The sequence below is a fragment of the Cynocephalus volans genome, chromosome 9 (genome assembly GCF_027409185.1).
Source record: "Cynocephalus volans isolate mCynVol1 chromosome 9, mCynVol1.pri, whole genome shotgun sequence".
Classification (NCBI taxonomy): domain Eukaryota; kingdom Metazoa; phylum Chordata; class Mammalia; order Dermoptera; family Cynocephalidae; genus Cynocephalus; species Cynocephalus volans.
This window is the reverse complement of record NC_084468.1, coordinates 130,521,402-130,545,033: the sequence shown is the minus strand read 5'-3', so window position 1 is coordinate 130,545,033 and position 23,632 is coordinate 130,521,402. Positions and strand designations below refer to the sequence as shown.

The 23,632-nt window shown below is 36.8% G+C and overlaps 1 protein-coding gene across 2 annotated transcripts in view; it reads right to left on the bottom strand.

Annotated features, from left to right (window-relative positions):
• The window catches only part of ARHGAP10 (Rho GTPase activating protein 10), a 300,664-nt gene that overhangs the window by 113,134 nt on the left and 163,898 nt on the right, over positions 1-23,632 (bottom strand). For both annotated transcript variants that reach the window (XM_063107709.1, XM_063107710.1), the window contains exons 13-14: positions 22,648-22,713; positions 5,549-5,623 (exon numbers count right to left, since the gene is read on the bottom strand). In XM_063107709.1, coding sequence (XP_062963779.1) covers positions 5,549-5,623; positions 22,648-22,713 — 141 coding nt within the window. The remainder of the gene's footprint in view (positions 1-5,548; positions 5,624-22,647; positions 22,714-23,632) is intronic.

The window sequence follows — 23,632 nt, the reverse complement described above, 5'->3', positions numbered from 1 at the left end:
ACTAAAACAGAGATACGATTACAAATAAACTTAAAAAGTCATTTATGGGTAATCTTTCACATTATCACCATAATATATACACTAATCCGGGAAATATTTATTGGAGGCCTCTATATGACACTTCAGACATTCACTCCAATTAAGCTAGTTTTGTCCTAAAAGTGTGTTACAGATGTGTTTCTTCCATATGTCCTTTCAAATAGCTAGTAAGTTCTAAACAAAATGCATGTGGTGCAGAAAAAAAGGGTGGGGGGGTGGTTACCAAATTACAGAGAGGAAAAAGTGAATCCTGGTTGAAATAAAATGAGAGGATGGTGAGAAAAGCAAACCCTCTGAGTATGATGGCATCTTTGACCCTTGTGACTCTGGGCTAGTTCACTCAGCCACAGACAGCAGCAGGCAGGAGTGCAGCACTGGCCTCACACATTTGAGCTTAAATGCCGGCACCAGTCCAGACCAGCCATACCACCCAAGCAAGTGAGTTCTGAACCTATCTGTATTCCAGGTCTTCATCTGCACAATGGAGATAATATAAATGCTCTCACAGAACTGCCAAAAGGATCAAAGCAAATCAAGAACGTATGCAGATTTTTATAAATTATTAAATGAAGGTTATTACCACAGCTGAGCCACTAAAAATTATAAGCATTCAGTGATGGTTACCCACCCAAAGGGAGAGGAAGTAAATGACTTCTGATGAACGGTATCAAGGCACCAATATAAACCTGCCTGGTTTTCTACACTCCTATCATGAAAAGGAGAAAACAAGAGATTCATGGAAGAAACTATTTCTCCCTCACTCTAGAATGATGTCACAACAAAGACGAAAAAACTGTTTGCGGGGGTAGGGGAGTTATTTGCCTACACAGAGAAGGAAACATCTTGTTAGTATTTCCTTTTTTAAATACACTAAACAAAAAAACCTGGTCAAAATGGGACCAGCACATTAAGTCATGCATGCCACTTAAAAAGTTGTAGGCTGGGGCACAAAGAAGGATGGATGACAACTCAATGTTGGTCTCAAACTTTTTGAAAATAAAATAAAACAGGAAGTGATGGTTATTTCACAGCCATAACATCATACATATGAAGTCAATTACTCAAAGGTCTGGAGACTTTTTAAAGCACTTCAGCATTTCTTGATTACAGCAACTGACAGCAATATGCAATAAACTGCAACAATGGCAATTGACACTGATTACATTTTGATCAGTTCTACAATTCAGAACTCATTTGTTATTGAGCTTGTCAGACAAGCCACAGATACATTCAAGAAATCAAGTTAAGCACCCTGATTAAAGGTGCAATCCTTTATAACTAGGACTAAATAATTCTGTTCTAAAGGCTGTGCCAACCAATTACTTCTGTAACTGAATATTCTCTCTCATTAAATCAATTATTTAAATTTCATTTTAACATACAAGTCAGATAACATTTTCAATCAACTTGCTACCAGCAAATCACCATTTTAAAATCCAAGAGGCTTTTAAAAAATTTTTATTTCCACCGTTCTACCAAATTATCATTCTATATTTTGAGAATCATATTTTTTCTATGGAAAAATAAGCCATCCTTCCAAATTCATAGAATAAAAAACAGCTCTCACATCAGAAGCTAAAGACTACATAGCACCTATGTTACTAGTCTTCTATTAAGTTTTCATATAACTCAATCATACCTAGCACTCCTTTACAATCAGTAAGTGCACTGAGACTAGGCAGAATTTGTTAATTACTTATTTGGGATTCAAACATAAAAATACTTTTGGGGTATTTGTTCAGAATATATGTTCTATCATAAATAAGGTAAAAATGTTGCTCCTTTCTGACCAAGAAACAACACCTCATGGATTAGTTAAAAATCTAAACCATCAAGCACAGATACAAAGAGCTGACTTTTTATTTGGGGGAATGTTTCATACTTATGTAACCACTGATCATTTTTTTGAAACTGGAAATATGCAGCCCAACCTAAATGCAAAGTGCCACTTTATGCAGCTGCTAGCACCCTACTCAACACTGACTTAGGTCCAATTTTAAAGGACTTGAAGAAGTACACTGGATGAATTTTGAAAATATGCTTTATAATCAAAAATCTGAAATTTTTCCAGCTACCTTAGTTCACTTTTTTCCCTCTCTGTGAAAAAGCTATCCTATAAAGTAAACAAGGTAATTTCTTAAGGTAATACTCTCCTAAATTATTACTTCTTGTTTTCTATGGTTCTATGCCTAAAAAATACATAAAATCATCCAGCTTTTTTTTGCAAATTAGTTTTAGAAGTAATCTACCATACCACACACTACCACATTTTCTCACAATTTCCCTTTCCTCTGCTCTGATGTTTTCATTCTAAGTGGGGAAGAAGGAAAAACACATGACAATTCTAACTCATATCAGTTCTAATCTACCATTAACTGCTGTAATTAATTTTTTACATTCTCACCCCATTAGCTAAAAATCCATGATTCACTGAAAGACACCTCATTTGATATTTCCGCTTTCCCAAACTGCTCCAAGTTTCTATTAAGAGGAAAAAGAAAAACTTCACCAGACAGTGAGTGCCCTATCTTACAGACAGCAAAGGGGAAGGAATGGAAAATGGCCTGTAAATGAAAGGAAGGCACTTGCTCACATGGTCCAGCTTGGTCCAGAGAAAGGCTCGGGGGCTGCTAGAAACCCAGCAGACCACTGCCTTCTGCTCCCAGGGAGGAAGACAACTAAAAAGGCTAACAACTCTCACCACCAGAGGGAGGGAGGCAGCTGCCCTCTCCTTTACCTGGCCTGTAGGAGTACAGATGACTTCTCTATTTTTCTATGGTTAACTGCCATGACTATATCATGTTGGCAAGAGTCGTCGGGGAAAAGTGAGGCGAAGGAGGAGGAAGTGGGGGAGGAGGTGGGGAGGGTGGGGGGGGAGGAGGTGGGGAGGGTGGGGGGGGAGGAGGTGGGGAGGGTGGGGGGGGAGGAGGTGGGGAGGAGGAAGGGAGATTTAATCTTAAATGCTAAGGGGAAAAATACATCCAAAAAAAGGAGGCAAGTGAAGAAAACATTCAAAAGATTAGGCATACACCCTTTCTTTAGAAATCATCACGAACTTTTATTAATCGATATTTAAAGAACACAAAATATTTTAAACAAATATAAAATATTTTATGTAAAAATGGCAATAATGAAAAAATAGTTCTAAAGTAAATAATAAACTCTCAAGAACTAAAGAGAATCAAGCAAACAGCAGCTCTCCTTCAAAAATAACACATGACTTCAGACTTTTTCTCAGGTCAGTACAAATTAGACTATTTTTCATTTCTATGTAGAAAAATGCATTATGAACAAAATGTGGTTTGAAAAAAATTCAAATCTGAAATAAACATTACCTTCAAGAATAATAATAATAGGCACTGAATGGTTTTAAAAAGCAAAGTTAAAAATTTGGCAGACCCACCAAATTTTTTTTCTCTTTAGGAAGTATAACCTTAAAACAATGCAAAGAGTTGAGAAAAGTTAGAGAGAAAACATAGCTATGGGACTGTGTGTCGACTGAGTATTCAAAACTCTAAAATCTTTTTTTCCCAAGAAGTATTAAATTATTTCAATTTGAACACTTAATCAGAATGAAAGGGAAAAAATCGTAGGAAATCTAAAATTGATTAGGAAATAATGAATAAATGTATTTTGTCAAGAGCTAAGGTTCATGTTAGTATCATAAAGTAACAAAGAAAATGGTATTAAGGCTAATAAAAATCCAAAATTTTTGATTAACAATTTTAACTTATAAATTAATAAAAACAAATTTATATTGTGTAGCCCTCTTAAATGAATTACTTAATAAGAAAATCTTTCTTCACATCAATTCTCTAACTTCCTCTGTACACAGAATATTACTAAAAGCATAGCATTTCCCTTGCCAGCAGCTTGAATGATGTTGTGTCATACTTGGGTCCTGGACTTCTCTACTCTGAGGCTCAAGGAAAGAAAAAACTGTTTTCCAGATCCTGAATTTTTGTGGGTTTAGATATTTTAAGATACCTTGTAAGTAAAGGACTGTCTTGGGACATTTCCCATGAGTAAAGGTAACTACCACCTGAGTTCAGTGATGCTGTGCATACAGGACTTTGAGATTAAGAACAAATTTTGAGATAGCTTAACACTTTACAGTGACCACAGAAATACCCCTGTTCAGACTTTCCTTGAACATGAACAAGAAGATAACAAAAATAATGCCAGGATCCCTTTGACCAATTTACCACCAAAATGTGCCTTTTAGCCAAAATCTCCCATTCTGATACCAACAAAGCCTTCCAGTTTTAATCATTATAACACCATGTTGGAAATGAGCGAAGTGTTTCTAATTTTAAAATTAAGTAAAAGCAGATGCTGTAGTCCCATTAAACTCTTCCAGCTGCTACTGAACCACTGGCAACCTAAGTCTATTTAATTTGGAGACCACTAATAGTAAAAAGGAAAATCTGACTGCCAAGATTGCACACCCAAGTTAAACCAGAGAGGCAAAAAATAAAAACAGCTCATGAAAGCGAATGCATTCTAATAAGGCTCTCCAACTGATGACAGGCAATTTTTCCTGTGGTTAATAGCTAAAAAAAGGTTGTTGCTTATTAAATCCTTAATTCAAATACAGCCAACAAGCAATCCTATCCGTAACGTGTCAGTTGATTTTATTCATCTTGGTTTATGCCTCCTACAAATTCGTCTTTGCTACAATGCTTTAAGATGTAGATATTTAAATGCATTCACATCATACCTGAGGGCATTCTTAATACTGATTAATTAAAGTGAGATATCAAGTGAATTAATATGTAGCATGGTCACAATGACAGACTGGTTTGATATACAGGCCCTCAAACCTGATGAGTTATCAATACTCCTCAAGAGGCTGCCTGCTTTGGGGTGGGGGAGAAGTGAAGTGTCTTACAGGTGGCACTGAACTGACAGCAGTGTGTAATGGAAAAGAGCTTTGTCATTCACATAATGTCTGGGGTAATAAAATGAATTCACTTTCTGGCTTCCTCTAGTCTGAGATGCCAAAGAACACTGTGTTATCAGCACAGATGGAGCATGCATGGTTTGGAGAAGAGCCTGGTGTGAACTGCAAACAAGGCTCTGTGAATACCAATGAATCCCTGAGAATCAGACCCTCACTGTCGAATGACAGTTTTGAGTGAGTCCCAGCGGTCTTGTCCAACCAAATGTACTGTCAAGATTCTGGACAGGCAATTTGGAAGCCATGCAACTCATGGAGGCTTGGCTACTACTCTCCTGTGAGAAGCAAGCACAGGAAGACATTCACCCATGAGCGCATTCTATTTTCCTTTCATCCTTAATAAGTAAAGAGGTGGTAGGTAATCTATGCTGATGAAAATACTCATCTACCTCTGAGTCAACTGTCTCTACTCAGGAGAAAACTCATCCAGGCGGGAGAAGAAAAGAATGGATTCACAAGTATGTTATATGTTACCATGAAATATTAAGTTGTGATATCAATGAACATAAACAAATAATGCATGGAAAAATGATTAGAAAAGAGGCATACCCATCAACATACTCAGAAGTCTCTGGACCTTTGAACTCACCCCCACAACTCTGTACAATCCTTGGTCATTTATACCTATTGGAAGAGACAAAATGTTAGCAAAATACCAGAGTATCATATTTTAAAAGCTGTCATCAAATAGCTGCATTCAGAATCTTTGCTAACTCACATCGGCAGCATTCCAGTTGACTCTAAAAATGATATTTGACAAAAGCAAGTGTTTACCAACTTTTCTTACCAGCTTTGTAGCTGTGGTTGGAAAATAACTGCATAAAACAATGTTCCTTGTGGACAAAAATGTAATGAGTCCATGCTAATGAAGTCAGTTAAATGTCTTGGTTATACTGAAATGTATACAAAAAAGATCTGTAAAGGTGCATTAAAACTTTTATGCTTATTAGTTTACTTATTGTTTACATTTTTCTTAAAACATTTTAGCCTTTTAAAAATAATATGGTAATGGTTACTATACAGAAAGAAATCATAGTTTGGATGATTCTCAAAAACCAGGGAAATCCACTCAGTTTTTTTTAAAGAGTTGTTATGAGCCCTGTCCAGTGAGGAGCTCTGAAACTTCAAATGAGTATCACCACAAACTACTCAGCGAATGAACCAAATTAATGCATCCTCTCTCCAGAGACCTGAAAACAAAGTGTCCCCCAGCACAACAGACAAATAAAGGCAAGAAAATTTATTGTCAAACATAACTTAGTATGCTGAATAAATGTCCTTATTTTGATTCTGACCTGAACAAACCAATTGTAAAAGGACATTCTTGAAGCCATCAGGAAACTCTGAGTGGCATCAAGGTTATATAAGAAAATATACATTTTTTTAAAGTTGCATACAGGAAGGGGTGAAAGTAACCTTAGGTTTGCTTTAAGAGGGAGAAAGGAAGAGATGAACCAACTGTGGCAAAATCTTGGTGATAAAGCCTGGGTGATAAAAATATGGGGCTCATTGTACCAATCTCTACTTTTTTATGCTTGAAAATGTTCATAATAAATTAATGACTTCCAAAGAAATGTGACTTCTCCTCTTTACTTCTCAGAAGAGTTGCCGCTTTCTGACTGTGTGTTTATTTTCTACACTAGAAATGTTAAAGCTAACAAGAACACAACTGGCTGACAAGGAGATGATGCCTCTAATCCTCAAAGTTTCCAAAACAAAATAACACAACAACACAAACAGAGGCCACGGAATTTGCCCAAAGGGGTTTACTTTCTTTTCACCTCCCTGCTTGTAGTGATAGAAAGAATACTAGACAGAGTCTAAAGAACTGGGTCAAAGTCACAGCTCAGTCACTCATGTGCAAAACAGGAAACCTCTCTGGGTCTTAATACTGCATCCGAGATCAAGGACAGTACCCTACGTCATGTGGGGAGGGAAATGATGACACCTGCACATGTTCTGTAGATTATAACTCACTACACACATGAAACTCATTATTCCTTACCAAAATCAGTGTCTCTTTTCTTTCTTTTTCTCCTTACTCATTTTTGTAAGCTTTTCAAATGTTCTTTTTTTCCTTCTGTTATGGGCTGACTCATATCCCCCCAAAATTCATATGTTAAAGCCCTAACCTCCATCATCTCAGAATGTGACAGTATTTATAGATAAGGTCTTTAAAAGAGGTGATTAACACAGTTTTTACTCTTTCAATGAAATTTAAATAAACCTTGGAAATAGCACGTAAAATACATACACTCAAGTCTTACAGGATTTTCTGTTACTTGTTTACATAGTTCTTAAAGGCTCTGACTAACAAAATGAGAATCGGAACATACTTTATGTCTATGAACACATACATGTTCATATAAAAGACACCAAATATGCTGAAAGAATATAGACCAACCAATATGCAAGCCATATTAGTAGGTTTATCATATCCTTTCCAGCTTCTCTTTATCAGGGTGGGCCCTGATCCAATATGACTAGTGTCCTTACAAGGAGAGAACATTTGGACACAGACAGAAACAGAAGGAAGATCATGTGAGCATACAGGAAGAAGACGGCCATCTGCAAACCAAGGAGAGAGGCCTCAGAAGAAACCAACGTTCTTAACAGCTTGATATTAGACATCTAGCACTCAGATTGTGAGAAAATTAATTTCTGTTGTTTAAGTCACCTAGTCTGTGATACTTTGTTATGGCAGCCCTGACAAACTAATACACCTTCTCTCTCAGTAATCTCCTTAGAGCTCAAAAACCAGAAAAGCAAAGGCTAGCCCTTCAATCTATACAAGTCTATTCAAAATACTAACAAGTCACAGGAGCAGAGATGTACCCTCCTTTTTTTTTTTTTTTTTGTCATTTTTTTTTTTCGTGACCGGCACTCAGCCAGTGAGTGCACCAGTCATTCTTATATAGGATCCGAACCCGCGGCGGGAGCGTTGCCGCGCTCCCAGCGCAGCACTCTACCAAGTGCGCCACGGGCTCGGCCCCAGAGATGTACCCTCCTAAAGGGGAATGCTCACTGACTACAAGAGGAGAAAAAGGCAGTACAACCCTGCCAGGAGTTGGAAAAAAGAAAAGGAAATTGCCAAGAAACACAAAAAGAAGGTTTTTGAGCCTGTAAAAGAGAGAAGAATGAGTCTCATTCCTTCCTTCTAGAACCCAGAAGGGTATGTCCAGATAGTTTAAAATACCAAAGGATTTTCTCAATACTACTCTATTTAGGAAACTTAAAATAGTTTAACCTCAGTGCCAGAAGCCGAAAGAGCAAGTTATATTCTGCAGTCAAACAAACGTGCCTCTATGAAAAGTGCCTGAAATATACAGAGAGATGAGAAATAAGAATGTTATTTCAGCAATAATAATCACTCTATGGTGGTAATTAGTATCAGATAATTGATCAAGTTCAAATTCATCAACCTGAGAGAAGCAGAATTAATTGCTAATGCATAACGGAAGGTGCAAGGAGAAATTAAGCTACTCAACACAGTTTTTACCTTTTTAAGTAAAATTGAAAGAAACCTCATATAAAAGTAGCTTGGAAACAGCATGTAAAATACATACACTGAAGTCTTATACGACTTTGTTTTGTTACACTGTTCTTAAAAGCTGTGGACTGACAAAATGAGAATTGGAACATACTTTATACCTATGAACACGTACATGTTCATATAACACATATTAAATACATTTTTAAAATATAGATCAACCAATACGCCAGTCATATTGGTGGGTTTATCATATCTTTTCCAGTTTCTCTCCCAAATTTTTCTTTTTCAGCCAAAGAAATCACTATTCCTAATCGCCAAGCACTAGAATTTTGGAATTATCTTTGACTTCTTCCCTGGCACTTTCCAAATTCAACAGGTCAATGTCCACTCTTTCTTCAAACTTCACACTATTCTCTGCCTCTTCAACATAATTGAAAATTCATTCAAAATTCTCTTGAATTTTATGCACACACATTTATTAAAGAATCCCTGCAAAGAAACACACACAACTCTAATCCATTTTAAACACCATCTTTTTTCTGTTTTTCAAATCACTTTTATTATCTAAGGTCCTCCTAACCCCATTTAAGAGTAAGCTATCAGATGAAACCCATATTCCCAGGTCGTAACAAGTATGTAAGGCATAAACACACAAACATCCATAATGGGTCCCACTTCATCTATCTACATTTATTGCAGAGTACTGGCCTTAACCGGAGCAGACTGACGACTATCACCCACAAATAACCAAGTTTGTTCCATCCTCCATGACTGCGTTCAGGCTGAAGTCTTGCCTGACAAGAATGCTCTTCCCCTTCTCCTCACAAATTTACTCGTCGGTCATATATTCATGCATCAAATATGTGCCAGGTGCTACTCCAGCTGCCCAAGATTCAACAGTAAGTAAAACAAAGTCCCATCCAAACAACAAAGTCCCAGCCGAACCTTCAAAACCAGACAAAATCCCACCTTTTCTGACACCAGCCCACAGTGATATTCTTTTTCTGGACATAACTCATAATTGATTCCTTTTAACACTTAACATTTTAAAACAAGCCCATAAATCTTAGTCACAATTCCCAAAATCAAAAGTCTGAATGCTTGACCTGACATCAGGTATTTAAGTCTTTATTTCCCCCACTCACTCTGAATGCTTATATTTCAACCTGTTAAAAGTAATGTCCACACCAAACCTATCTGGAGATGTTATATACTATACAGTATATATCCCATATTACTTTTACAAAATTTTTTTTAAATCTTAATTCCAAAACACATCCAGCCTTAGAATTTGCAGATAAAGAATTATGGACCTCAGGCCTGGCCAGTTAGCTCAGCTGGTTAGAGACTTATAACACCGAGGTCATGGGTTTGGATCCCTGGACTGGCCAGCTGCCCCCCCCCCCAAAAATAATAGTAATTGTGGACCTATATTCCACCTTCTCTCCCCAAATACTTAGAGATACTACCTCAAAAAATACTAGGACAATCTTCGTTTTTGTTTTTTGTTTTTAATAGCTTTTATGGTACCTTGCATGGAATAGTTTGGCACAGAATTAGTACAACTAGGTTGACTTGACCTTAAACTAATTCAGAACTGTAGATACAGACTTGGGCCAAAATGGACATCACAATTCAGAACTGAAAAATTAAAGTTAAAATATCCCAATAATTGTAACTTTTTTCAGGACACAAACGTTCACTGATAGAGAATATTAATACTTTAGAAAACAAAAATTTGTAATCTGGTCAAAGATTTTTTTTTTCTTTTAATGATGCAACTGGTTCTGATCAGCAGTATAGAAAAGGTACATTGCTGTCCATTACAGTGAGGAGCAGCTTATGACAGCTGTCCCTGGGTAAAGTAGATAAGGGTAAATCAAATGTGTCTTACTTCCTATCACCTGTCTCCTCCAATCTCACACAATGCTATCCCAGAGCGCTACGCACATCTTCCTTGGGGAGAAAGTCAAAAAGTGGGAATGAGTCAAGACTCACCATCATCTCTACCCAGAGCCAGAATCCATTCAGCTCCAGGATACACCTGCATAAAACTACTGAATGCCAGTGGGCACCCACATGCCCTTGCAGGTGGGCTGGAGAAGCAAGAGAGAAAATAAGAGGCTTAGAGACAATCAAGGAATTAGACTGAAGAGGAAAAGAAAACTTAAGAAGGTCGATAAATTCAGTTAAACAATAGAGATCAAGGTGAAGGCTGGAGAGAGGCTGCAACTGGCAAGTAAATGTGATGAATAAGAAGAAAATAGAAATGGCATTTAGGTCAAAGGAAGCAGAAGAGAAAAGACAGGTAATTTTTTTAAAAAAAGAAGTAAAGGTAAACAGAGAGAATACAAAATGAAAGGAAAAAGAAAGCAGAAATAAATGAGATGGTAGGATGTACTTACTATATTTTAGGCAGTGAGGTAGAATAAAGTGAAGACATAGGGTAAAATTAAAGAGAATTATAATCAAAAGAGAGACCAACTTGAGACCAACTAGGTCATGAAGTCCTTTTTTTTTTTCTTTTTTGGCTTCAGGAGTAGATTCTATTCCTGACAGCTCTGTATTCTTAATACCTCATGGTCCCCAACACATGGGATGCATCAAACAAGTGAATTGAAAAATAAATGAATAAATGATTAATAAAGTGATGATAATTTGTAAAGGGAATATGAAAAGAAAATAAGAGACAGAAAAGGTTATATATAACTAGAAAAGACAGATGTAACTAGATGAAGGAGAAGGGCTCAAAGTGGAACATAAACACTTTTGATGGTAACAAGCACAAAATTATTAAAAAGGATTTTGCAGCTGCGTGATTCTACAGAAATAAGTGATCAAATTCCACAGGCCTATCAACATTCATTCAGCTGTCCTCTAGTAACCAGGAGAGTGCCTGGCATGGAATGAGGTACTCAATCAATATTTGTAAAGTGACTGAATCATTTATTTGCACTTGTGTGTGCTGACAACAGGGGTGAAAGGTCATTAATGTTCATATTCGCCTTCACTAGATTTCCATCAAAAGTCTGCAACATTTCATCATTAATGAGGTACATGTGCATACATACACATATGTATGCACAAATACGGTTTAGATATCACTTCCACACTGCAAAGACAAATTCCCCTATGGGTTATGTAATGAACAAACAACTTATGAATATATAAATACAAATCATTTTTAAATGTCTTACAATTATAATACTTACACATTTTATATATAATTATAAATATTGCTAATCTTGAAAGATTCTTGAAATTAAAAGAAAAAAAATCACTATACATGAAATGATTAGAAAAACTGTTGAGAAAATACCTAGCAACATGGCTATGATATGCCATAAAGGTGACTCTAAGAAAAGCAATGAAGAAACTCAGGTATATTGCTTCAGGTCATAGGTGGTTTACAAAAATGTGATAATGTGTTCTTTACATATATGTATAATTAATCCCAATAAACACTATGTTTAAATGCCTGTGTAAGTACAGTAAATACTTTTCAGGCTATCAGCTGTACTAAGTTACATAAAAATAAACAGGTTCATACACAAAAATACCCTTCCAAAATACTCACCAATTCACAACATTTAAGGTTCTGTCAAAAATGTGTATTTATATGAAATTGGCTTTAAATATAAGCAGACAGTACCAAGAATGATTCGCTCTGCTCCATCAAAGAGACATATTTACCATCATAAATTTAAAATATTGTATTCACATAATTTTAAAACTTCGGAAGAAGAATGCATTATTTTGGCACTGACAATGCTTTAAATTCTGCAAAGAGCAGGGTAAGAGATAATTCCTAAACACTGAGACAAATTCACTGCAGCTGTATAAAGATGAGAAGCTCAAAATGGCACTCAATAACATTTTAACCTTGGTACTCTCAGTTTAAAAAGTCCTGGGAACAAATTTATAAAGGTTGTAAGATATAAATTATTACAAATTAAGGTTACCAATATCCTGGAAACTTCCAACTCTATCACCTCCTAACTGTGTGACCTGGCAAGTTACTCAGTCTCTCTGTGCCTCAGTTTCCTCAACTGAAAAATGATGGAATGGGACTGTGAAAATTAAAGGAGATAATGTTTGTAAAGCATGTGTGGGAGCCTCACACTTATGAACTATTCATTAAAAGCTTTACTGGTAGCATAAAATTCAAAAGTAATTTCAAAATAGCTAGGCACAATACATAGAAAAGTCACCCTAACCAAAGCATTTAGTCTACTAAGGAGAGACTGCTGGGAAGAGTCTCAAAATGTATTTAATAAGAACGACTCATGGAAAATATAAAATTCCTGCTCACCAATAACATTGGCAATTTTTTCCCCTGGATGATAATTATTTGGGCTGCAGATAGAAAAACATTACAGACAGCTACTGCCTGCCAGCAACTAATCTGCATTTTCTCTTCCTATGAAGTCTTGCTTTCACTTTCATGTTGGCTTTCACATACTCTTGTTGTGAAAGCTCACTTCTGTATCGTGATGAACAGCCTCCCTACCAGCAGGCACTTGAAGGAAAGGGCTCATGATTTCATTCGCATGGTCTGCCCACACCCAAACAAGCCAGAGACTGAACTCAGAAATGAGACAGCTTGGCACATGAGGGTAGCTGTGCCTGCTGAGGCTGGCCATCACATCCACTTCCACAACCACTTCCCATCCCAACACAAGTGAGAAATATGGAGAAAGTGCAAGGCCAATATCCAAAGCCAGGTCTAAATTAATATTTTTGGGAGTCCTGATCATTTCAGGACTCTGAAGACACCTCTAGGCTTGACTCTAAATCTATACTCTCAAATCCAAGTTGTGAATACAGAAAGTGGTTGGTTTAGAAACTGGTACATTAATATTAGGGTCAAAATGAACCGTATAGTACATGTAGCTGGCCTCATTTCCAGTTTCTAGCCAATATAATAGAAAACATTTTGGCTTCTGAACAGACAGCCCTGTACTTGACAACCACCATGCCACTGGCAAAGCACCTAGACAGGGACTACAAGAAAGCTACAGAGTAAAAAGGAGTTTCCTCTTTCATTAGTAACACGTGGGGTCCCGAACTTTCCCAGAGGTCTGAAGTCCACCTGTCTCAGGATCTAACAGAGGCACTAACTACGACTCACTTGAAGTGCCCTTCGGTCTTCCCTCACAGTGTGAACCTCAGTGACAGAAGTATCTCACAGCCTCTGGGCCTTTTGGCAGAATTCAGCTTCCCTGTCACCACTAAGTTGTACTGTTGACCGACTCTTCCCCTCACCCTATTTCCACTGCCATAGGACACTGGGGCAGCTAAATACAAGTAGATTTGTTTCCGAATCCATCACTCGTGCAGCTCAAGTTTTAGTAGCAAAATTTTACTAACATAAATTAGAAAAGAAACTCAAACTCAAGGCAGGAGTTGGCAGGTGCATTTTGCCTGATTCCTTTCCCTCCCTTCTCCACAGAGAACATTAGAAAGGGTCTAATGGTGTCTCGCTGCTGCCATCTGTCTCTCCACCTCAGAGCAGCTGCAGCAGAGGCACTAAATCAACTCCAGGCAACCTGGGACAATGGCATCTCTCTCTCTTTTATCTTTTTGCTTCTGAGAGAAAGCTTGGGATAATCTAAAACCTGGTGTTTTTCCTGAGCCTCTTCCCTTTCTTTGCCCTCTCTCTGATCATTTTACTGCTGAAGATATTTAACTGCTCAGATGTCCACAAGACACCGAGGAACAGGATGTCAAGAGCCAAATCAGTTCATTCTGCTGCTTGTTACAAGAGCCACAAAAAGTTACCAGATAAAGTGAACTCAGGTGACTTATCTCCTTATGTAAATTGCTATTTAAAAAAAAAAATCTAAACAAAATTCCTCAGAGCTCATAAAGCCTTGAATCAATACTTGGACTACTTTATTATGATCGGCCTAATTACTGTATTTATCTCCAAATCAGCAACTCACATTTACTGAGCACTCACCATGTGCCAATGTCCTAAGCATTCTCATTTAAATCTCACAACCCTATGAAGGAGATACTAGTGTTATCCTGTTTTACAAATGATAAAACGAAGACACAGAGAGGTTAAATAACTAACTTGCCATGGTTGCAGAGTCAGAGTGCTAAAACCAAGATCACAATCAAGACTGCCTTTTGAGCTCATGCTCTTCTCTAAGTGCATAGACAGTATTTCAATAACATGGAGACGGACCTCATCAGAGCTTGAAGCAAACACAAAATGTACCATGCTTTCTCTGCAGCAAGATAGTTTTACCAAGTTTTCTCTGTCTAAAAACACCTCCAACACTCCTTGAAAGTGTACCATTGTCATTCTCTTGTACCAACCCAATCTCCAACCCCAAATATACCCAGAAGCAAGATGACTTATTGTAATGACTGTATAAAGTCCTATTAATTTTCTTAACTCCTATTGTGTGGATGTGATAAAGAGGAGAAAAATGGATAAAACCACAGGTAACAGAAAAAGAAAAGAAGGTTGTAGAATTCATGGGCTGGAAAAAAAGTCACTGCACAACAAGAAAGTAATAGCCATAAACTAAACCCTAAACCACATGAACTTGGGATAAAGGCAAGGATTCAGAGTACACCATCTCATAGAAAGTATTCACCCCTATGAACTTAACTTGACCACTCATTCAGAAGGTATAGCTTTTCAGAGTTTTCTTAAAACAAATAAGATTACTAATTGGGAAAATGAATATTCAGTCCTGACTTGCCTGGATTTAGTATTTCAACTTTGCATTTGCATTTCTGCAGACACCACAAGACTCTCCAGCTCCCTCCCACATGAGACTGTCCTCTACTGCCTCCCACACTCACCTCACACCCGTTCTGATTAAAAAAGAGACAGTGAGCAAGAAACGCTAGCTTGCTTGCTGTAAATTTTCTGAGGACAGCTGTTCTTTATTTTCTTCATTTTGCACGCAATTTGCCCTTGGCAATTTAAGATTAATGTGCAACTGCGGTAAAATATGCTGCAAGTTCACTTTGGTAATTCCCTCCTACACCCACAAAGGTTAATACTGAAGCTATACATCATAATCCTCTACCAGAGCCCATCATGAAACTCCATACAATTCCAAAGTGTTCTGGAAGCAGAACAATCAAGCCAACTTCAGTGAAATTTTCCAAAAATCTAAAACTTTCCTTTTCAAAGGAAGAGAAATTCACTTTTACATGTGACAAATCAAGGACTATCACATCTTATATGTGGCTTCCTACTTCTATCCCATGAATTCACAGCTTGTTACAATGCTGGATTTGATAACTGACAGCTTGCCTAGACCAACATTTTAATGTCATACTCTAGAAAATTAAAGTGAATATTCAAATTATTCACATATGGAAGATTTTTTTAAGAGAAACTTCATAAACAAAAGTGGCATGCAAATTTAGTTTTAAATCATAAAGACTATTTAAAAAATAGCAACTAAGATGTATTTAAGCAAAAGAGACTTATTTTGTTTTTACATATTTTATAGCACGAGCACCTGAAAAACTAAGTGTCATGCATGTCCAGAAAAGACAATGTACAGGGCATGAGGGATGGTTCCTTTTTAGGAAGGTGAGTTATCTACCTGAAGAAATTATGTAAATGCACTTCAAGCTTTGAAACTATAAGACCTTTCACATGTAACATGATATATCTTTCTATGTCTAATATATTACCCATAATTCAGAAAGATGCTCACAGAAACTCGTGAATTGACAAATTCATAAAGGAATGAAGACCAATCCTACATATGTTATGTGAAAGTAATTCCAACTACATAAAGAAGAATAAATTCTTCCAATAATTTTTCAAATTGTTGGAACACATAATATCACCAATATGGCATTTTAGTCAAATATCTGACTACACAATCAAAAAACAGTTGCTTATTGACTACATACTATGTATGCAAGGCACTGGCTATACTTAGAAATGAGAAGAGACAAGCAAAGTAAAAATAAGACATTTTCTCCATTCCAAGTAAATAGTAAAGTTCCAGACACAAAATAAATATAGGGAATATAATTAACAATATCAGGCAATATAAATGTCAAATGAGGAGCGTGCACATTCTTGAGCCAAAACAATGCAGAGAGAGGATGAAAAGAGGAAATGAAGACATACATTTAATGATTATCTACTGTGTACAAAACCTAGCTCTTTTAATCCTCGCAAACCTGAGTTGCAGATACAGTGTTTATGAACTTCCTAGTTATATTTTTCTTCAGAAACTAAGGGTCTGAGAGGTTAAGAACCTTCCTAAATGCCTCGTTTTGCACCACTTTGGAGCTTAAACCTGACCACCTCTCATCACCAAAGACAAGGTAACCTCTTCCGCAGAGGAATGGTGAGCCTCCCTCCCTCCAGGCTACTCTCCAGCCCTTCCTCTTGTCTTGCCTGATGACTCTTAGGTTCCAGATGCATCACACTCTTGAAAACATCTACACTTCCTCCTCCACTCTTTTCCTCTACCAAAATTCCTTCCTTCTAACACAACACGTATGTGTGAACCTGGACAATTCCTCTTGTCCTGCAGAACTCAGCTCAGGAGCGGCAAAGGAGAACCCCAAGTCTGTAGCCTTTTTCTAGAGATGTAGGAGGAGCAGCAGACTCCATCATGAGAGAGCAACAGATCATGGTGGCTGCCCAGTAATGTTCGCTTTCAGCAAGGCCAAGCCAATGGAGGACAGGGTGTGTAAAACTGCCTGAGAGTAATGGGGTGTTTTCCCACAAAGGAGCCAGAAACTAGGCGTCATGCAGACAGGTAAGAGATGGGAGGTGAAGCCATGCATGAGAGAACGAGAGCTGCCATCAACACGTCTGAGTGTTGCCTTGGATGCACCTACAAAGCATGCAAAATTTTAATTGCTCTTGGCTTCTCACACATTTGAAACATAGCCTCTTTTAGCCATTTAGTTATTTCTTCCCTCAGCGTCATATTTTAGGGTGAAGGTTCTACCCTACATCCATGTTCTCTCTCATAATCCCCAAAACAACATAAATCCCTTACCCAGGGCCTTCATAAACTCTCCTCTCTCAGGAAATCCCTTATGGCTTCCCCTAACCCCTACAAGCATAAAGTTAGAAAATTTCTCTCTCCACTTGACTACCCCTTCTTACTGGATCTCCCATTGACTAAAGCAGACACCAAGCCACCACATCTGATTCAAAAGATCTTCAATGGATTCAGGAATCTGCAGTTTCAAGAAGAGCCTCTGCTGTTACTGGCATATGTCAACAGGTCTGCCATGGTCCCCTGAGTTTCTTCGATATCCTTTGTTTCCCAAACTAAAACTTGAAGGTAAAATTCCTTACAGAACTCTATTCTCCATATACAACCAATTGCTAAACATTGCAAGCACAACTTCAGCCAAATCACTCGGATATACCTGTGCTGTCTGCCCCACTGCCAAATCTATTATACAGAATGAGTTATCTCACTTATGGAATACTCCATCGTAAGCAGAATTCTGGGGCATCCCACAAATGGCTACCAATACTAGTTTTCATATTTACATTTCTAAGCCTGCTACTTTGATATCCACCACCTTCCAGTACTTACCCAGTTTGTTCACAATTAATGCAAATAACTAAATACCTGCTTTTACTCTGTTTCTTCATTCTTTTCCAATCAGGTTTGGCTTGTCTCAGTCATATTTGTCTCTACATCTTTGCCAAGGTTTCTCTAAATGCCAAAATATACTTTTCTAGCCTTTAAATATGAAGAAGCCTATTTCTAAACACAGTTCTCAACATCAAGTCCTTTCCAATCCATCAACATGCACTTAGATTCTCTTAATCTATGCATTTTTCTTTTATTTCCTGGTATATTTCAACTGCTTACAAATTTCTACGTTTTGTCTACCATTAAGGGATCAAAGATCATAAGCAGCCAACCTTTAACATGTATCCCAAAGGCCTACAGCAAGGCTATGTACACCCTGTAAATGCTAAATAAATACCGGCTAATTGACTGGCATCGGATTAGAACTGGGATTTAACTACCATAAGTCATCTGTTATTGAGGGAAGGAAAAGGACATTGTGCTATTTTCTTTGAAACTTTTCTGCTTCATTTGTTTGGGTTTAGGTTGGGTTATTTTTAAAAAGAAGAGACAAGTTCTCCATGTACCAGGACACTATCAACATGAAGATAACAATTGGATTTCCCATTTCTCAAATACATGAGCAACTCTCCCATTAGGACAGTGGTTTCCAAACTTTGCTACATATTAGAATCACCTGAGCAGCTTATAAAACTCTCACTTCCCAGTTCATATCCAATAGCAATTAAGTCAGACTGACTGGGTATTTAAAGCCCAGCACCAGTATTTTAAAGATCCCAAGTGATTCCAATGTGCAGAAAAGTTCGGGAGCAACTGCTTTAGGAAATCCACTTGGTATACATAAGCAATAAGTTCCTAGTGGTAGAATTGGTACATATTATTAGAAATATTTGGTAAATGGATGAAAGCTCAGTTGATCTGATTCCCACACATCCGATAACTTCATGAGCAAATAACTCTACGGAAATGAGAGAGTATGATTTGTTAACTGATGCTGACACCATAGCAAAATGGAGTTTGTTCTTAACTCAAAATTAGAATAACTGCGAAATAGTCCTACCCAGGCCAAGATATGTTAGTATCTATATATTGTATATATTATTGTATTTATTAGAGATACCATTTATGTTATATATATTATCTGAGATATGTTAGTATATTACTACACTAAAAATGCTTTCTTTCCTTTATGACGACTATAGTAAATTTTAGACATTTGTCTGATACTCTGCAAATATTTCAGTGATATCACAAATAAGATAGATAATTTGAAAATGACATTTGGCACTTTTATTAAGAAAAAGGTTAACTACTTCAACCAAATTATATAAAATGGCAGTTTGACAGTGATAGTCATATTTAAAACACTGAAGACAGTGTTTAGAAATAATTCTCCAATCAGATCTTATTAAATGTTTCTGGCATTAGGCATGTTGACCCAAGAAGTGCATGGTAGTCATTAATGCTATTCACCAACTATTTTCAGCTCTCTCCCTGTTTTGTAGGCTCATGGTAGGGCTGTGCTTCCTAGACACTTTGGGGTTAAGTAGGGCCATGTAGCTATTTATGGCCAATTAGTTGTGAGCAAATGTAATTCACTTCAATGACAGAGCATCTACTTATTGGTCCAAAGCCCTCCAGAGCTCTGTTTCCCTCTGGCAAGGCAATCAGGCACCTCTAACTTGGCTGGGTGCCCCATGAGCCCAGGTATCTGAGGGATGAGCAAAGCCCTCTGACCAACGCTTGATGAGTGAAAAGTATGTCCTGTGTTTTAAGCCACAGAGATTTACAGGTTTCTTGTTACAGTAACATGAACTAGCTTTATCCCGACTGGCAAAAGAAAAATAAATAAATAGTGAAGTAACAACACCTGTAACATAAAAAAGATCAATAGCCAAGATATCCAGTTTGGGGCAAATCATTAAGAGCAATATTCCTTGAAGGAATTTCCAAGTTTAGGATAAAAGCCTGAGAGATTCTACAATGTTCCCCGTCATTTTTAATAATATGATCTGACTGTTGATTCTTTTAAACACTATTTTTAGTCTATTACTCAACTGAAAGCAAAAGATTTCAATAATGGAAAACCTCTGGGAACAAAAGATTTGAAAAGAAAAACATGCTTTTTGTGTTTTATTTTAAAATGGGAAAATCTAACCTAAAATATGTAGACTTATTTTTCTGTTAAAAAATCCAACAACTTATATATTTACAACATATTCAACACATGTAGATTCCAATATATATTTATTCCATTTGATGTACCTAACACTCCACAGAACTACACATACGAATGAAAAAGACTTCTAGATAGACTTTTATATGTTCAGGAAGAAGCAAGTATATATAAAACATACCCTCTTCGGAAAGAATTTATCAAAATTAATAAGCATGCAAATGATATAGGTTCTAACTGAAGAACTTCAGAAAGAAAGAAACATGAGTGTCGAATGAGAGACATTAAAATTATAGTATTTCTTTGAAATTTTTGAAGCACTAAGAAAATGAACAAATTTGTCAGCTCAACTTCAGTGCAGGCAGAAATGAATGAAAATCTGTCAGCCTGAATTGCCACTGTAAGAAAACGTGGGAGAAAAGGCTTTCTGTGGCTTGGTTTGTCATTATTGATGGGCAAATCCCAAATCATAAAACAGCTCGTATTCATCCGTTATCCTGCACTCTTATTTCACAGGTGGCAGTCCTGGCTTTATAACAAAGACGTTGTTGTGGCAGAAAATGTGAATGCAATGCTTCGTCCCACTAAGTCATCCAAAGTAGGACTGGAATATACAATATATGAAAGTGAATTAAATATTCACTTTATCCAGACTGCACTGGGTCTCTAACCAAAGAGAACTTCAATCTCCAGAAACAACTTGTTTTGCAATGTTCAATACTGGTTTCTCCAAAGTCTGCTGGAATGGCTACAAAGTTTAGGGCCCTATTTTTTTCTTAGGGACTACAAAGAAAAATCCTTTAGGCTTTTGGTCAGTGGAAGAATTAGCTATCCTTAAATTTAAAATGGAAATCACCCAAATATTTATCAGCAGGTAAATGGATAAACAAATGCGGTCTATCCAAATAATGGAATACTAATCAGCAATAAAAAGAAATGAGCAAAGGATACACTCAACAAGATAAATCTCAAAAGCACTACACTAAATAAAGCCAAAGTCAAAAGACTATAATGCATAATTCCATTTGTATAAAATGCTTTTTTTAAAAAAAGGCAGAACTAGAGTGATAAAAAGCAGCTCAGTGGATGACAAGGGCCAAGGAGGGAGTGGAGATTGATCACAAAGGAGCAGAAAGGAATTTAGAGGGAAAATAGAAATCTTCTATGATTGTAGCAGTAGTTACACAACTGTACATATTTTTCAAAAAAAAAAAACTCTTTAATTTGAACAGTTAAAAATCAGTGAATTTTACTATATGCAAATTATACCCCAATAAAACTAATTTTTTAACGAGAGCCCACAAGACAATGGAAAATGAAAAATATCTTCATAATGCTTGAAGAAAAAATGATTAAGTGGTGGAATTTTCAATATATTGTCCTCCCAGAATTCACATTGGGGAAATTTGATCCCCAATGTGGCAGTGTTGAGAGCTGTTTGAGTCATGGGAATGGATTCATCACGAATGGATTAATGCTCTCCCTGGGGGGTGGGAGTAGTGAGTGAGTTGTTGCTCTATTAGTTCTCATGGGAGCTGGTTGTTTAAAAGACCCTGGCACCTCCCTCTCGCTCTCTTGCTTCCTCTCACCATGTGACCTGCTTATACCCGCTGGCTGCTTGCTAATTTCTACCATGAGTAAGAACAGCCTGATGCCCGTGCCAGATGCAGCTGTCCCAGAATCGTAAACCAAATAAACCTCTTCTTCATAAATTACCCAGTCTCAGGTATTCTGTTATAGCAACACAAAATGGACTAACACAGTTGTCCAACACTGTTGATTCTTCTGATGATTCTTATGGGCTGAACTGTGTCCCCCTAAAATTCATATGTTGAAGCCCTAAACCCCAGAATCTCAGAATGTGACTGTATTTGGAGAAAGGGCCTATAAAGAGGTGATCAAGTTAAAATGAGGTCATTTTTTAGTAGGACCAAAATGACTCATCCTTTAAAAAGGAGGAAATTTGGATGCTCAAAAGACACCAGGAACATGCATGCATGGAAAAAAGGCCATGTGAGAACACAGCAGTAAGGTGGCCAGGGAGGCCTCAGAAGAAAACCAATCCTGCCAACACCTTGATCTCGGACTTCTAGGCTCCAGAGCTGTGAGAAAATAAATTTTTGTTGTTTAAGACACTCAGTCTATGATATCCTGTTATGGCAGATCTAGCAAACTAACAATTTTCATGTCAGTATTGACCTTTTATTTTAATACAGAGAAGAAGTATGTAAATAAAAAGGAAAATCCCACATTGTCATAGTAAAGGAATAACTGATCCTCTGATAACTAGAATGAGCATTTTGTATTAACACATTTCATTCTGCAAACACTTAACCATGCAACAAGTATTTTAAATGGCTTTTAGATTTTACATACCTATAGCCTTTCATGAATAAAATGATTCAGACAATCATGTTACCTCGTGTTTCAACTGCACTGATACATTTTCTGAGAATTGTGAATCCCATCTTATCCAACTGTGCACCTATAAGAAATACCATTCGTTATAAAATATTAAGGGCACAGTTACTTATCACTTTTCTCTTCCTTACAAAGATAGGAAAAAAAATTACTGAAATCTAATCTTAATTTCACTACTTTAAAAAAATTAAATGCCCCGTATTCCCTATATAAATGATATAAATAGGAATTTTACATATTTAGAAGAACACTTGGCTGGAGTATCAGGACATCTATTACCAATAACTAACAATAGATATAACTTACTTTAAAGTAAAAAAGAAAGTGATACAAATCTCTAAGGAAAACTATCTAGAAACAGTCAAGACATATTTTGCCAAAAATTCCAACAGCAGGTCAGTTAAAGAAAACTATTCTTGCATATATGAATGAAGGTTCTTAAATTACTTAAGAATCTGAGAACATAAACTTTTCTTAAACCTAGAAGGGAAAGTTTGAAGAAAAGCTTTTTAAAAAAATATTTGGGCAATAACCTTGAATTAAAATTTTGATATTTTACACCATGCTCCAAACTTTTAAAATAATATTTTATTATTTTCATAATGAACTCAAAACAGATGATTCATGTGGCAGAACAGACTATTTTTAAAATATAATTTTATGCCTTTTCTCATATAGATACTGGACTATGATTAGGCTAGCATATTTGTATATTCTGATGAAAGACAATTCTTGTTCTGAAAATTAAATCAAGAAAAGCAGTACCCTTAGCCACTGCATGTAGAACCCAGGGCACAGTAACACTAACCCTTGGCTCTCAGAGGGATTACATGAACAATCCATGAATGTAAACTTGGTACGTAATCCATAATGCTAAGCTTGTGGAGAATTTTGAGAAAAGCAGGTTTACTGTTTAAGAATTCACAAACTTTTATAAAATACAAGTATTTTTTTCTGCTTAGCAAAACTATGTTTCCCAAAAA